Raw genomic sequence first — 15,951 nt, forward strand, 5'->3', positions numbered from 1 at the left:
TGCTCATTTGATTCATTTGTTCCATTTGTTTTGTTTGTATTCAACCAACCAATAAATAAATAAACCAACCAACCCATATCAACCAATTTCTTTTATCAATCAATCAATAAATCAAGGCCTGTAATAAGTACTTTTACATCATTTTTGTCTCAGAAGATGTTCATTCAAAGTAATGTGACATATAATACATATGAAAAAGCTAAAATAATAGAGCAAGTTGGAATGAGGTCTAAGATTAGCTTTTAGTTGCTTGGTATATCATTACCTAATGCCTTTTTTGTTTGCTAGTTTAAAAGAACATCTAAAATGATATTTACCTCAAACAAAAACTCAAGGAATGCATTGTTACTATTTACAGAAAATAATCTCGATCGTTGACGCAATAGGCCATAGGCAGCATCTGATAAAGAAATGATAATTAAGGAAATACTTTATATATATATTGATCAAGACGAGATGACACAAATAAATAAAGAGATGAAAAGGAAAAAAAAATTTTTTAAAATTAATTTAATTAATTTAATTTCAAAAAATTTAATTAAATTTATTTAATTTTTAATTAAATTAAATTAAATTAAATTAAAGAATGTAAAGAAATGAATATATACATAAATGTCTTCAAAAATTTCTCATTATAAGGCTTAAAGTCAGGCTCCAGAGGTAAAACATTTTTTTATATATTGTACACCTGATTTTCCTAAGACACAAAAACGATGAACGACAAAAAACTTGTGAGCGGCTAATGAGATACATAATTTTGAATATTTAAAGATTGAGAAGAAGGAAAGGTGGAAAAGGGTTGTTACAGCAATTTTCCTCCAGTTTTTAAATATTCAGAAATCTGTTATGTCAGTGACTGCTTTGAAGTTTTTCATCAAATATGCTTTTTGTGTCTTAAATAAAATTAGTTACATATCAACATATCAATAAAAATTGTTCTCCAGAGCCTGAATTTAAGGAGTGATGGAGGGAAAATGAAAAAAAATGGAGGAGAAATAACGAATAGGCAGAGGGTAGAAGGAAACAGATATAAAAGAGTGAGGAAATGCATGAGAGATGAATAAAGAGAGCAAGGAGATAGGAAGAACAGTGGAAGGGAGGAAGGGAAATGGCAGATAAAGTGATGAAAGAGGGAGAGAGAGGAGTGGGAGGGAGAGGGGAGAGGAGAGAGATTGTGGGGCAATTGCAGGGAAATGTTGAGGAGAGGGTTAGCAGAGGAAGCCAGATCTTCTGGTTTGGTCACTACATACTAGAAACAAAAAGGTGCACTTACCTCGCATCTTACTGAAATCAAGGGCTGTTTCCTTGATTGAGAAATCAACATGAAACGGTGCAATCTGCTCACGAAGTATCAACAAGTGTTTCACTAAAAATAGTTGTCCGTCAAGGGCAGCCTAAAAAGAAATAAATTAAGGTAAACATCCACGGAGAAATAATAATTTTCATAATCAATAAATGCTTACTCATATATGTAAAAGTTAACATTGATTATGATATTTGATGTACAATAATATTAACTAATTACCAACCTACCTTTCTTTTTGTTATACCTTGCTGAGCCACAATGAGAGACATGATACAAGCATGAAGTCCTTCTTGAGACAAGCCTTGAAATATTGCTTTCTGTAAAGACACAAGAATATCTTAAATTCATTAATTAATTAAATAGTGATATCATTTTACAAAGATGAACATAGTTTATCCAGAATAAACAAAATAATATAGTTAGAGGTACTGTAAATACTAAGTTAATTAATGGTCTATTATAAATATTATGTAAACTAAAATTGTAGTATATTTTCTTCAAACAAGTATTTAACAAATATTGTTCACATATTACAGGAATTAGCCTACATCCAATAATTGGTTATCTGAGCAATCAGGCTTTACTGGGTTATCTTGTTTTACTGGGTTATCTGACATTACTGGTTTATATTAGTTTACTGGGTTACAGTAGTGTATCTAATGGGGAATGGGGTATACAAGCTTCCCCTAGAAAAAGTTTACATCCCCAGGAACTGAAAATTTGCTTTAAAAAAAGAAAAAATCCCCTATCAGCTTCATCGCATTTCCATGTCTCCTTCCCCCTCGTGTCAATGCTCATAGGAACTGTTGCAATATCTGCCTTATCAAAACTTTCTTACTTTACTTAGTTATCTGATCAATTAAGTGAGTTACCTAGGTGTTCTATAGTATTGACTATAATTATTTTTTCTGTGAGATGTATAATTACTGCAACTAAATTGCAATCAAATGCACTCACATCAATGCACCTGTAGAGTTTTGAGAGGCAGACGAGCGTTCTCCTCACAGTTGGGTACCACATGCCATGGAGATCGGCAGGTGAGAGTGAAGAGTTCACCTGTGTTGGAGCTGTGTTTATCACTGTTAACAGAAAAATTATCATTACAGAACATGAATTTACAACAACCACTTGTGTTGAATTTTGACATTTAATGATATTTACAAAGAAGAGTTAAGTTTATCACAAACCGAAATATGGTTAATTACACACAGAACATAACTTTATACAATAACCACTTTGAGTTGATTTTTAACATTCAATGACATTTAAACAGACAATATTTTTTTTCCCAAAAATATTCAAATAGTAATTTGGTATTCTATATGAATTAAAACAACAAACTTATCAATGTAAGACCAACTGTGTTTGATACTGATTGGGGAAAGCATGTATCATGCTATCAACATAATGATTAGATTAATGAATCTCTCACATCCAAAACAGCAATTACTAACTGTGACATGATGACATTACACAACAAATCGTTTTCAATGATGATTTGCTCATGCTACCACTGATGGTCAGTGTAGTAGAGTTTTTTTATAAAATCTGGGTACTTCACAAAGTTTGAAACAATGCTGTTATGTATGTAAAGCTCTGTCCAAACTAACCAATTTTTTTTCAACAAAAAACGTTGTATGCCCATATATAGTCATGATGTGCCTATATATGGTCATGATGTGATGTTATCATGACTATATTTAGGCATGTCACATGCTTTTGTCAAATAGAATTTGATAGTGTGAACAGGGTTTAAGGCAAACATCTAAAGGTAAATACACCAACAAGTTCTGTTACCTGGCAGCAGTGGTTTTACTTCTGTGCCATTTACAGCATTATCACCTTGAATGGCAGAGGATGTGTCTGTGATAACAGCCACCTCCTGACTTGTCAATGATCCAACTGAACTCTGGCGTGACAGAGAATCCTTCTTCAAACTCTCAGCTATGCTCTGAAAGATAAAATTTACTGAAAGTTATTCTAAGTTAAGTTTAATGTGGAGCTGCAGCTTCATAATTGCTTTCCACTCTCTAAGCCTCGTAAAGAGACTTAGTTAAAAAAGCATCACTCCATACTGTGACAAATGTATTGGATATCAAAGAATTCAGTGTAATATATATTTAAACACAACGCCTGAAAGTGGGAACACTGTTTCTGTTGGATTGCTGATAAAGTATTGTAATGTAGGATTTATATAGTGATTTATACCGAAATCTTAAAGAACCATAAACAAACAGTGGAGTTGCATCTTCAAGAGCTCACAGAAAAGTGGTTGTTAATTCATCTGCCGACAACCAGAGCAGCGTGCATCTTACTCACCTCCATCATTTCCAGTTTTTCAGGATACGCTAAGTCCCCTGGGGCAGGTTTATAGTTTAAAATATCGGACTGAATGTAGATGTGAGACCGGAAGACCAGTCTTTCTTGGACATCCTCCAGCATCTGGCAGGCAATTGTTTCAAATGACTTTAGTTCTTTAGCTGTGAACAATTTAAAATAACATGGTCACTCATTTTTTAGTGAACCTTCTCAAAATGTCAAACTAACTTAAATCAAAGTTATGTCAATCAGAAAATAAATTTCTAAAAAGATTTGCAAGTGAAAATGCAGAGACCATCTTGGTAGTGATTATTTTTTTTGCACTATTTACACTGTTCCCCGGTCCCATGCTTTTCCTTCTGTTTTTTTTTGTTTTTACTATTGAGAAAAGTAAAGGAAATTGAATTATTATTTAAAGGCATCATCGTGTGCCCCTCCCTCTTCAAAGACTTCAAATTATTTTACTTACGACTATTCTGGACATGATCTTGTAGCATCTCTATCTTAAGGATGCTACAGAGCTCTGCAAGGGTCTCCAGATGGTTGATGTGGATAATCAGAGGTCGTAGGACATCATACAGGCTACTACAAAGACTCTCCAGTAATAAACTGCAAAAAAACAGTAATAGTGACCAAAAGCATTAATACTAAACATAATACAATGAACTACAAAGACTGCCGTATCTAGCAAAAACACTACAATCACAGAAGGTATACATAAACTCCTCCACATCTTAAAATTATTGTTGTAACCATGAGGTGAATAATGTTATTACTGTTTTAACACAATTGTTTTTATATGTACTTTTTTTTATTTATTTCAAGACAACCACCAGCTAATTTAGGCTCATTTGTGAACCCCAGCTGCAGCAAGTTGACACCTATCAAACCATTATAAGATAAAAGTTAATATATAAATCAATCTGAGTACTCACTCAAGCCTTTTTGTGGGCTTAGAAAAAAAATGAAAGAACAGCTGATATTCATCTTCACATACATGGATCATAAAAGCACAACCACTCCGAACCTGCAATAAAAATTTTAACCAATTTTATGATCAAAACTTTGGTGTCCGTATCACAGGTGAACCCCAATTAAGGGGACACCTGCGGGACCAAAATGTGTCCCCTTAATAAGGGGTGTCCCCATAATAGTGGTGTCCCCTTAATTTGGGTGTCCCAAAGGAGAGGTTCTACAGTATTTGGAAGCAAAACTTAGTAGCAACTGAATGACTTTAATATATGAAAATATTATACAACATAGACTGGCTATAGCAATACAGAACAAATGCATAAATTTAATAGGCTATACTGTCATGTGATTTTAACGAATGAAGTTGATTGGTTAATTATTCTTACAAGTGCACAGTGATCTCGCACATGCTTAGATGCCAGTTCAGTAACAGCCACTGCCACACTAGGCGCCAGCAATGTCTGTCGCTGAGCAAAGTAATAAGAATAACAGTTGTCCAGTAAGGTTTGGTATCTGAGGGAAAGGCAAATTGAAAGAAAATAATAATAATGTGGATATTCTTGGGAAAAGATTATACAGATTACCAAACCCCATTAATGCTCCAAATAAATGCATAAGATATTAAATTATTATCATTATCTACATCATCGGGAGCACTACTACCGACTTCACCATCATTATCATCACTATCAATATCAACATCTCCATCACTACTACCATTATCGTCACCTTCACTACCATAATCCCCACCATCACCACCACCATCCTCATTATCATTTTTAACACCATCTTCACCACTACACTGCCACCAAAATTATCATTACCACCACCATTATCATAACCACCACTTACACCATCACTATTATCATCGCCACAACTTACACCATCATAATTATCAACATCACTGCATACTAATACAATTATCATCATTACCAAAAACACCATTAATATTATCACCAACACCAAATAATCACCAACACCAAAATCAACACCAACATCATTACCCTCATTATCATTACATTGTTGCTGTTTTTGTCATCATCAAGACTAATTCCAATCAACAACACTGTACATAATGACTTAGAACTTATTTGACTTACTCAGACCCTCGATTCACCCTTAGTTCAACTTGTTCCATAATAGCTTTCACTTTTGGAGCACTTGTTCGAAAGTTCCCATAAAACAGCGTAAATGCATTCTCTGATTGGTTATCGGCATCCTGTAAATAGCCAATGAAATATCAACTATACAATACATTCAATATTTTTTCATTCACCTTTACATCTTATTAATAGTGATTTATTATTTTCATATTATTGTTCAAATATCAATTTTGCAAGATAAACTTGCCAAAATCAATTTTTTTCAATATAGCTGCCAAGAAGAGTTCTCCCTACTGTATATTGAGTATTTCCATATAGGAACAAAAATTGGAAATGTCAGTGTATTTTGAATTGATAAGCTAATACAATTTAACATTAGAATTAAATATTTGATTTGTTCATTGTTTATTTGAGTAAGAGTTACTTATCCTTATAAATGTAAATTAAATAAAATTATCAAATGATTGTAACCTTTCTGCTGAGTACTTGTTGGGTGGCATGTTGTAAAGTGTTATAAACGCTTGTCCTCATCAGTTGACACGCCTTTGATAGACACGATTTGAACTTGGTTTGGTAAAGTTGTGATTCCTTGAAATGTGGCTGCAACAAAAAAGGGCAAAATAATAATCGTACAGATATGTGAAAGCAAGGCTGGATGTGAGACATAAGAATCTGTTCATGAGAAATGAAACACTTGTCACAAAATATGAAAAACTGATCATGAAATGCTGATAATAAAACGTCAGAAACAATATTGTGAGACATGAGATACTGACTGTAACATGCCAGTCACGAAAGACCAGAAATGGTGGTGAGATGTGAAAAGCTGTTGTTGCTCATCAGAGATCAGAAACTGGTAGTAACATTGAGCATAACATACTTATTTTGACACAAAAACAGTAATACTAAGACAATACTTACATTTGAAGATATATAAGTGATACATTCATCCAACTTGGATAGTACTGGTACAAGTGAATCTCCCGACACAGAAAAAGTTGGTGAACTAAGTTTCTAGAGAAAAAAAAACAACACTAAATACAATTTTATGAATAAATTTACATTGAAAAAACAATGAATAAATTATACTCCAGAATATGCAACTGGCAAAAATAGTGTCGGTTATAAATCATGGGATCATTTGGCAAAGTTATAGTAAAATCCTTCATTCATTTGTTCATGTAGAAAACCATAATAAAAAAACAACATAGAAAGTTTCTTAATGGCAATAGAAATGTTGTTTTGAATAAGTGCATTCCTTGTTGCTCTTATAAGCTTATGTTGGATGAGGTTATAGCAGACATAGAAAAAGACTTACTGTGTTAATTCGTTCCAATTCATTGAAGTATGACAGTTTACTACTTATTGTCTCTGCTTTATTGACTAAGCTTGTCTGAAAAAAATCAAATTTTACAATCAGGTCTGCTAACAAATAATTATGTTTCATAACTCAGGGAATAGCTCACAGTAGCTCATTCAGCTAATATATGTGCATTGAAAAAGTAAAGATCCTTTCAGACTATTTATCTCATTTTTAAGCTGGAGGCCTGAAGTGCAAGTTACAATAGTGCACTGTCTTTCAGAGGAGACATTTAGATGGATATTCCTGTGCAATACAGTATGGCTTATTTGCAAGTTAAATTATGCAGTAGGCCTACATTCTTTGAAAAAGAGCAGGCGATTAACCTTGGTGTATCTCAATTTAATTCTCAAAACAGAATGATGCACTGTAAATAAGTCTTTGGACTATTCTGTTAATCACTGATGTGTTTAATAAGGAAAATACCCAAAATAAAGAAAAAAAAAATACATAAAATCATGAATAACAAATTTTGCAACAATATTTGTGTGCATAGGTCTACACAAGTACATAAAATTGGTATTTGTATAATATAAATCCCACGAAATGTAAACCTACTTGTTCTCTGAGAGATTCTTCACAGGCCTCATGAAGTGCGTTGGTCTTTGTAGATACAAACACATGCTGCTTCTGTAGTTCCTCAAGGTGGAAGAGCGCCCTCGACACCTCCTGCAGGACATCTTCACACTGCTCCTTATACTGTGACAGCTGGTCACAATGGGCCCTAAGAATACAAAAACAATATAACATTCAAATTAAAAATCCTATATTTACCGACACATGACAACAAATAATAGACAAATAACATTACAACGAAAACCACTCTCACAAACACCTAAGGTCCATACTGTATAAATAAAAGAAAATATTATTATATGATTACTACATACAAATCGGTCCTATTGTTCTTCCCACCCTATCACTTTTCAGTGACAAATATTTGTGATTTTCCCATATATGGCAAAGATGATGTCATATCACGTCCATATATGGGCAAACCAAAGGTATTTGTCATATGAAACATGATACTGTGGACAGACCTTAAGGACCCTTTACAGTATGTAAAAATATAAACAAACGTTAACTATATTCACATTAAAGTTACAAATCATGAGTACATGAGGGGTAATTGGTGCGGGGTGATAACGCATCTCACAGCAGTCGATATTGGTGTACTGTACGTCGGACTGTCTTTATTAGTATTAAGGTAAAATCTGGTCATGTGACTTACTTGTATGAGATTTCTTCATCCATGTCCATTTGTTGTTCCACTTTGTTGAACCAAGCAAAAAACTGAAAAAGAAGATGAATAGATTAAAGGAGAAAATATAATATAACGAACTGACTGACAGTCTACAATATATTATTATGTTTGTTCAGGGACAGATCCAGAGAAAAATCTAGGTAGGGGCTATACAGTTTATGAAGCAGCAAGTGGGAAGGGGGATGGTATTTGAAATCTTTATTTATGCTTCACCCTAGGTTCTGGATTAGAAGAGACAAATGAGTTAGCAGCCAGTATGCGGAACTGTGATGAATGGAGGATCCATGCTAGGGTATGGCTGTGGCCGACCTAGTAAGTGACCATAGGCACTGGTATAGAAATTAAATTGAAAATTAACTTTGTTTGAAGTAGCGTTCTCACTTCTTACAAAAGATACTCCTCTACCATAAATTAAACAAATAAACTGAACTGAACTGTGTGAAACAAATAAACTGAACTGAACTGAAACCAAAAAAAGTCTGTATCGTGGGAAACCCTCAAAAACTCAAGTTCAACATTGAACTGCCTATTTAAATAATAAGTTATCAACATCAAAGTGCATAAAAAAAATTCCTTAAGCAATATAAAACACTTTAATGATTCATTCAGAAAATATATATACTTAAATGTAAATAAATGTAAAAATAAGTATAAGAATATGAACCTGTTGTGCATTTTCGATTTTCTCATTTTCCATATCCAGAGAAGCAAATCCTTCACTGATAACATCCTTGCCAACATTGGAGAAGTCAGATGATGCGATGGGTATGTGTTGAGTAAAGCTTCCTATTTCATCAATTGGTATCTAAGATGAAGACAGACATTGATTGAATTCAGGTGTTAGGTGGTTGGTTATACACAGAGGTACTGTAGTAGTTTGTATTTATTTGGTATTAGTTAGATTTTATTTTGTTTTCTTTGTCTTGTGCAATCCTGTATTAATTTCATCTTATGAGTTAACTTCAATTTCATATTTTATGCAAATTGCAATAAAGTTGATAATATTTGTATTTGTAGAACCAAATGCTTGACTGGAAACAACAGGGCTCTGGTAGGCCTACTCTGGCCTGGGTCAATGTCTATATAGACAATAATTTAAGTCACTTTTATATTATTAAGAATAAACATATTTCTACAATCGGGCAATTATCTTGATCTAAGCCTAATCTTTTTTTTTCTAGGCCTAACTCATATCAAGGTATCTTTATTCAGTAAAAAGTAAAACATAACACATTTTCATAGCAGTTCATAAACTGAATTGAGAAAGATGTTTACAAAATAAGTTAAAAAAAAGTGGCAATAGAAAAAAAAATATCTTTCGTTGTATTATCGTTGTTATTATTACTAATAATGTTTGAAGGTTTGCATGGCGAAGTAACAATATATTAATGCTTGCGGTACACCACGTAGATAGTTCTGAAAAGAACTGTTGTTGGTTGAGAATATCTCAACAAATAACAACAGTTCTTTTCAGAACTATCTATGTAGTGTACCATTGAAGCATTAATATATTGTTATCATTATTGTCATTATCATTATTATATTTATTATTATATACATTCATTTTATTATAATTATTACATATAGACAAACAAAGCAAACAAAACATTCAAATTTCTTATGTAATTTAGAATTTAAAAGATTAAAAAATTACATTAAAAGAAATAAAAATCTAAATTGCACAAATCACAACAATTAACAGAACATCAAAATGTATAAAGATCATTTAAAACTGTTTAAAGTTGCTATTGCACAAGACAAAACAAATGACCCAAACGTGGACATACTGTATGTACTGACTGTACCATGGACATGGTATATTAGGCCTGTAGGCCCCTAGGCCTAGTACCTGGGCTAGGCGTACTAGGGCCTAGTACCTAGGCCTATTATTTAATATTATTATTAATTATAAATTTATTTTAATATGTCAAATAATACAATTAATAATTATTTCATAGTATTTTCCACACAAAAGTCGGCAAAAGTTTATAAGATTATTATTAATATCTATATTGGCGAAATGTTTCTAATTTGCAAGGGCCTACATTTTACCTATCCAAATCTGGCCCAGGCTAGGCCTAAGCTCGTCCAAATACACTAGAGAGTAGGCACATACTACTAGCCTAGCCTAGACCCCCTATCTAGGTAGGCCTAGGCACGCCTAGGGGCCTAGGGCCTACCTAGCCCTAGAGTGCAAACAGGTTCGGTTACCTCTACTGGTAGTGGCCTACTAGAAGCAATAGTTGCCAATTCCATAAAACTATCTTTTTGTATGTCCGACAACGGTGCTTTGGGGTCTCCTTTATGTTCCCAATAGCTCAGTTTTTCACGTATAACTTTCGCGTTCCTCATCTTCGCCGACTCAGCCATTTTGTTTGAGTTGGCGATATTTTTTGTAATCGGCTGAGGGCGCAATCAGAGGATCTTTCTCCCATACACACAACTACTCCATGCGGTACCTTAATAATAAGATGAACTTATTGCTCCAAAAATTCGCTACTTGCATTAATAATTGACAGTAAAAATATTAAAACAATGATCAAAAGCAGTAAAATACAATAATTAAAATATAGAAGAGTTATCAAACAACAGCCAATAAAACATTGCAAAGTCACCAAAGCACATAAACAACAGCCAAAAGGGAAACAATACAGGTAATTCAATTCAATATCTTTATTCCACATCTTTCTTTTTTTTTTTTTTTTTTTTTTTTTTTTGGCCTACAAATTACAAATTTGTAGAAAAGGAAAAACCACAAGCAAAGCTTTCAACAGTGGGTCCTTCTTTGAATGAATAAAATATATATGTATAACATATAACTATTTGAAGTTATGGAGTCATGAGTTGTTTCACCACGAATAGTTTCAAACGAATCGTTTCGAAACATTATTATTATCTTTTATTATACTAACTTTACTAACATACCATCTGTAAAACCGCAAACCTGTTAGTCGCGGTGTTCATCCAGGTTCATCGCTGTTGGTTTTTTAATGAATAGGCCTAAATACATTTTTTTTAAATACAAATACATTTTACATCTTTAAATCAAGTTAACAAAATTAACATTTAAAAACTTGAAATTTTATTATTATTATTTATTTATTTATATATTTTATGTATCCTAAAATCAGTGGAGAAACTTTATACAGCAATTTAGTTTGCTTTTTGTTTATCCTGTCTCTGATTTTTGGTATTGTTATTTCTGTATGTTTTGTTTTCTGTTTGACGAAATAAATGAAACGAAATGGTAGTGATTATAACGAATTTTATATTGAAATATTTTTTTCAGTGAAACTGATTTCTTAGGCCTAATCGTAATTAATTTTATTAAAAGTTAGCTAATGATACACGAACAATATAGGTTTTTCTGGATTTTTTGTCAGTTTCTTTCTTTCATATTTCAACCGCACAAAGGGTAACTACAATATGCCTGATTAGTTAGAGAATGATGATATTTGCCATATACAGAGTGTTTTATAAAGCAAAATTTTCTTGGTTATTGTTTCAAACAATAGATTATGATTTATTATTATGTATTTTATTATAAACATGTGATCGAAGTACTGGTGAATAAATAACTGAGCTAGGTCATCTGCACAGCAAACTTGTGATTAGAATAAATGACCAAAAATAGTAATGTGTAATATTGTTTAATAATGTTCTAATATTCTTTTTGTACACCTTATGACTAAATATTGTTTGGTTCGCATGTAGTTTTATATTTTCATATCTTTGTTTACTTCATTTATTACTGTACATGTTATAAGCACTACTTGTAACAGAGGTTTTCAGACAATAAAATTTATCTTGAATCTTGAAATAATGGATGAATAAAATTAATTTTAAAAACGAATGGTCTCTTAATTTTAATGTGTTTATATTTGTATGTAATTGAAGTGGAACTAAACAAATTTTAAAATATTTCTTGTGAATAATCATCATAATGATTGATCATAATAATTATTATAATAATACATAACACAACACATTGATATCATCCTCATCATCCATTGTCCGCAGTTGAGACCAAACCAATTTATCCTTATAGGCCTAGACATGAGGCGCCAAATGTACTTTCATTATTTAACAAAATTATACACATATACTTCATTATCTAATATATAATTTAACATTTGTTCATTATATACATATAATTAGTTTTGCCTATAACCATTATGAAGCGCCAAGTACTTTCATTATTTAACAAAATTATATACATATAATTCATTATTTAATATATAATTCAACATTTTTTCGTAATATACATATAATTAGTTTTGCTTCCAACAATTATATATAAATAACTGGTGAAGCGATTTTCGTTATTTATAAATAATATGATATTAAAACAACTATTTATAAATAATGACTATGAGTAAAATCATTATTTATAGATAATGACTTTCGGCACTTCAGTTATTTATAAATGTTTTGCTACTTAAAATTATTTATAAATAATGAAAATCGTTCCACCATTTATTTATATATTGTTGGAGGCAAAACTTATTATATGTATATAATGAACAAATATTGAATTATATATTAAATAATGAATTATATGTATATAAGTACATTTGGCGCCTTGAGGCGTCAAATGTACTTATATGTATATAATTTTGTTAAGAAATGAAAGTATACTTATATGTATATAATTTTGTTAAGGCACAAAATGTACTTATTACGTATATAATTTTGTTAAATAATGAAAGTACATTTGGCGCCTTAGTACATGCATTATATACATATAATTAGTTTTCTTCAAACAAATATATATAAATAATTAGTGGAGCAATTTACCTTATTTACAAATAATATGTGATGTTAAAATAATTATTTATAAATAATGACTTTGACTAAAATCATATTTATATATAATGACTATCGGCACTTATATTAAATAATGAATTATATGTATTTAATTTTGTTAAATAATGAAAGTACATTTGGCGCCTCATGAGAGTGCCATTTATGTCCATCTAGAGGTGAATTTAGGTGCCCAACCATGATACGGCTGTGGTGGTCTAACAAACATCTGGGAACGTGTCTCCCTAAGCGCCCTCTATTTCAAATTTCTGGATCCGTCACTGAAGCTGTCAGGTAGGCAGGCAGGCAGGTAGGTAGGTAGGTAATTTAATTAATCATCATTGTCATCATCATCTAGATAATCATCACTGAATCTCCAAAAATATGAAATTATTAACCATTAAATGAAGAGATCAGAAAATCTATTGTTTAAAGAAAATAAATCTTTATTTTGAAAGAAAATTAACAATTTTTTTTATATAAAATTTGAAGTCACAAAATATAATACTGTAATCTTAAATCTTTCTCTTAAGAACATTGCCTTCTCACACTCAAACTAACTTTTGAGTAAAGTGTAGTTTAAAAACCTTTAAAACCCTGTCAACCTATTCATCAATATGTTTATACATATTACACACATTTCTTTCACAATTCTTGAAAATATTCCAATACAATGACAATTAGTTGAAGATTATTCGCCACAAACATACATTAAAACTATTTCATTGTTGATAAGGCTCCCAATGATTAGCAATAAGATGTTTATCACGCTGTTGTAAAACAAGAAAAAATTGGTTTAAATTCAGGTGTGCCACGAACGTTTTCGTGAACGCTCTGGAGATCATTTTGACTTGGCAGACCTCCAATTTTTCTGCAACTGGTATGGAACCACTAGAATACATAATTTATACATTGTATTTCACAAGTTATCTAGCACCATATTTGCAGGATTTGTTTTTTACATAATTGCATACAGCACTCTCTAAACTAGCTACCACAATACTTTTACAGACATCCATATCAACAGTCAAACCTGGCTTCCATTGAATCGCTACACAGCCGCTATAGCTTCTGCAATCCTTGCACTGCGTGGCTGTCCCCGACACATTAGGAACGCTAACTCAACTATGACCAATCAGCGTCGCCAAAAGAATCGGCAATAGTGGGTAGCGATTTTTATGGAAAACAGTCTTCACCCACATCCAAACAAGCTCTATAGAGTATTACTTCAAATTACATATTGCATCTAGAGAATGTTAATTAAGGGGTTGTTCACAATTATCAACATTTTCACAAGTGTACAAACAGTACTCTTTTTCGGTACCCCTTCCCTCCCCTCTGAAAGTGTACAAAAAAATGTTGATTTTGTAAAACCATTCTCCATTCTTTTTAAGTCAACTAATGCAATTGGTAGCTTAAAAATGAATATTGTATCTATGGTTACATTATAATTTTACATATTGCATGTTATTTGAATCAACATTTTATGCATATGTAAGAGTGTGCAAATTTGTCTACCCCTCCCCCAACCCCATCGTACTGTTTGTACAGTTGTGAAAATGCTGATAACGACCCCTAAAAATGTTATATTTTTCTTTACTATACAATGGACCTGTTCTAGTGTGTCAATCAAACATAGCAAACTGACCAATCAGAAGTGCAAAGCCAATATGCACTTGACCAACAAACACATGTCCACAAACTTGCATGTTTACGTCCATTTACGTTATTGTTTTGTGAGAAATTATTAACAATATCTAATTACTTATTTAATAACTACTGTACTATTATTTAAAAACAAACATAAATCTACAATATACTATCATATTCAAAAGAGGAAGGAAAAGAAAACAAACAAGAACAAAATATCACATACCAAAAATTTATGGATTTTGCATAGCTCTATCATAAACTCACTACAACACACTTTTTTTCAGCCAAATGCTTGACGTACTTATGCACCATGATGAAATCGGATTAGTCATTACAATCCCAGCAGTGCTAGATGAGCTGGATGAATGGACTACACAAAGGTCTGAACAGGTCGAAATATCACATACTTTCTTACAGTGGATAATAGATTATATTTCAATACATAGTAACTGCAAAAAAATAGTCTTGCTATTATAAAAAAAAGTTTATATTACAATCCAACAGATTAGAAGTACTAGTGAAGATTTGAATATTTTGGACTATGAATTGGATATGGATTGGATATGTCTACTAGATTTTTATACTAATCTGCAATACTTTTGTCAGAAGATCGCAAATTTGTCATATGGACAAATAATTATGATCAAGATACCAAAGTAAGTAATAGATACTATCTACTACTTTACCTTTATGCAGAGTAAGCAGTCTATAAAAGAACTAGAAAAACACATGTTTTTATGGCCCAACGCCGAACATAAGTAAAAAGCGACATTAAAAATTAGCATAAAATGGTCTAAAAGCAGTGTATTAAGGTTTTTTTCAAGAAAATTGGAAATGTTAAATTTGCACCTTATGTTTAAATTCAGTTTGGTCCTCCGACTCATTTTTATTCCCACCCCTGTTCTACAGCAACAAAAATTAATGTAAATGACATATTTCATAATAGACTGGGTTCCAGTCCCTAATCTTTGTCTTATCAGTTGAAATGCTTAAGAATAAATTGATTTTGGCACAAATGATGTTCCAAATTACTCATTTGCATGGCGTTCCATAGTATACTTTTTCTGGGATTCTAATTCTCATCAAAAAAGTTTCTCAACATAAACTGACGCTGGTGGCGCTTTCCGAAATGCGCTAATGTACTACGAAAAATCCATAAATTAGAGACTTG

The 15,951-nt window shown here is 31.9% G+C and overlaps 1 protein-coding gene across 1 annotated transcript in view; it reads right to left on the reverse strand.

Annotated features, from left to right (window-relative positions):
* Positions 1–10,704, reverse strand: part of LOC117103362 (conserved oligomeric Golgi complex subunit 3-like) — a 15,278-nt gene extending 4,574 nt beyond the window's left edge. The window contains exons 1-17 of the mRNA XM_033243904.1: positions 10,536–10,704; positions 8,989–9,129; positions 8,292–8,353; positions 7,619–7,784; positions 7,019–7,093; positions 6,622–6,714; positions 6,172–6,300; positions 5,698–5,816; positions 4,984–5,110; positions 4,561–4,652; positions 4,095–4,234; positions 3,626–3,786; positions 3,104–3,257; positions 2,264–2,385; positions 1,534–1,623; positions 1,274–1,394; positions 318–400 (exon numbers count right to left, since the gene is read on the reverse strand). Of these exons, the coding sequence (XP_033099795.1) occupies positions 318–400; positions 1,274–1,394; positions 1,534–1,623; positions 2,264–2,385; positions 3,104–3,257; positions 3,626–3,786; positions 4,095–4,234; positions 4,561–4,652; positions 4,984–5,110; positions 5,698–5,816; positions 6,172–6,300; positions 6,622–6,714; positions 7,019–7,093; positions 7,619–7,784; positions 8,292–8,353; positions 8,989–9,129; positions 10,536–10,694 (2,034 nt within the window). The 5' untranslated portion in view covers positions 10,695–10,704. The remainder of the gene's footprint in view (positions 1–317; positions 401–1,273; positions 1,395–1,533; positions 1,624–2,263; positions 2,386–3,103; positions 3,258–3,625; positions 3,787–4,094; positions 4,235–4,560; positions 4,653–4,983; positions 5,111–5,697; positions 5,817–6,171; positions 6,301–6,621; positions 6,715–7,018; positions 7,094–7,618; positions 7,785–8,291; positions 8,354–8,988; positions 9,130–10,535) is intronic.
* Between the last annotated feature and the right edge of the window lie 5,247 nt (positions 10,705–15,951).

This window comes from Anneissia japonica, unplaced genomic scaffold (genome assembly GCF_011630105.1).
Source record: "Anneissia japonica isolate Jap-2015-1 unplaced genomic scaffold, ASM1163010v1 scaffold1891_len642697_cov171, whole genome shotgun sequence".
NCBI lineage: Eukaryota > Metazoa > Echinodermata > Crinoidea > Comatulida > Comatulidae > Anneissia > Anneissia japonica.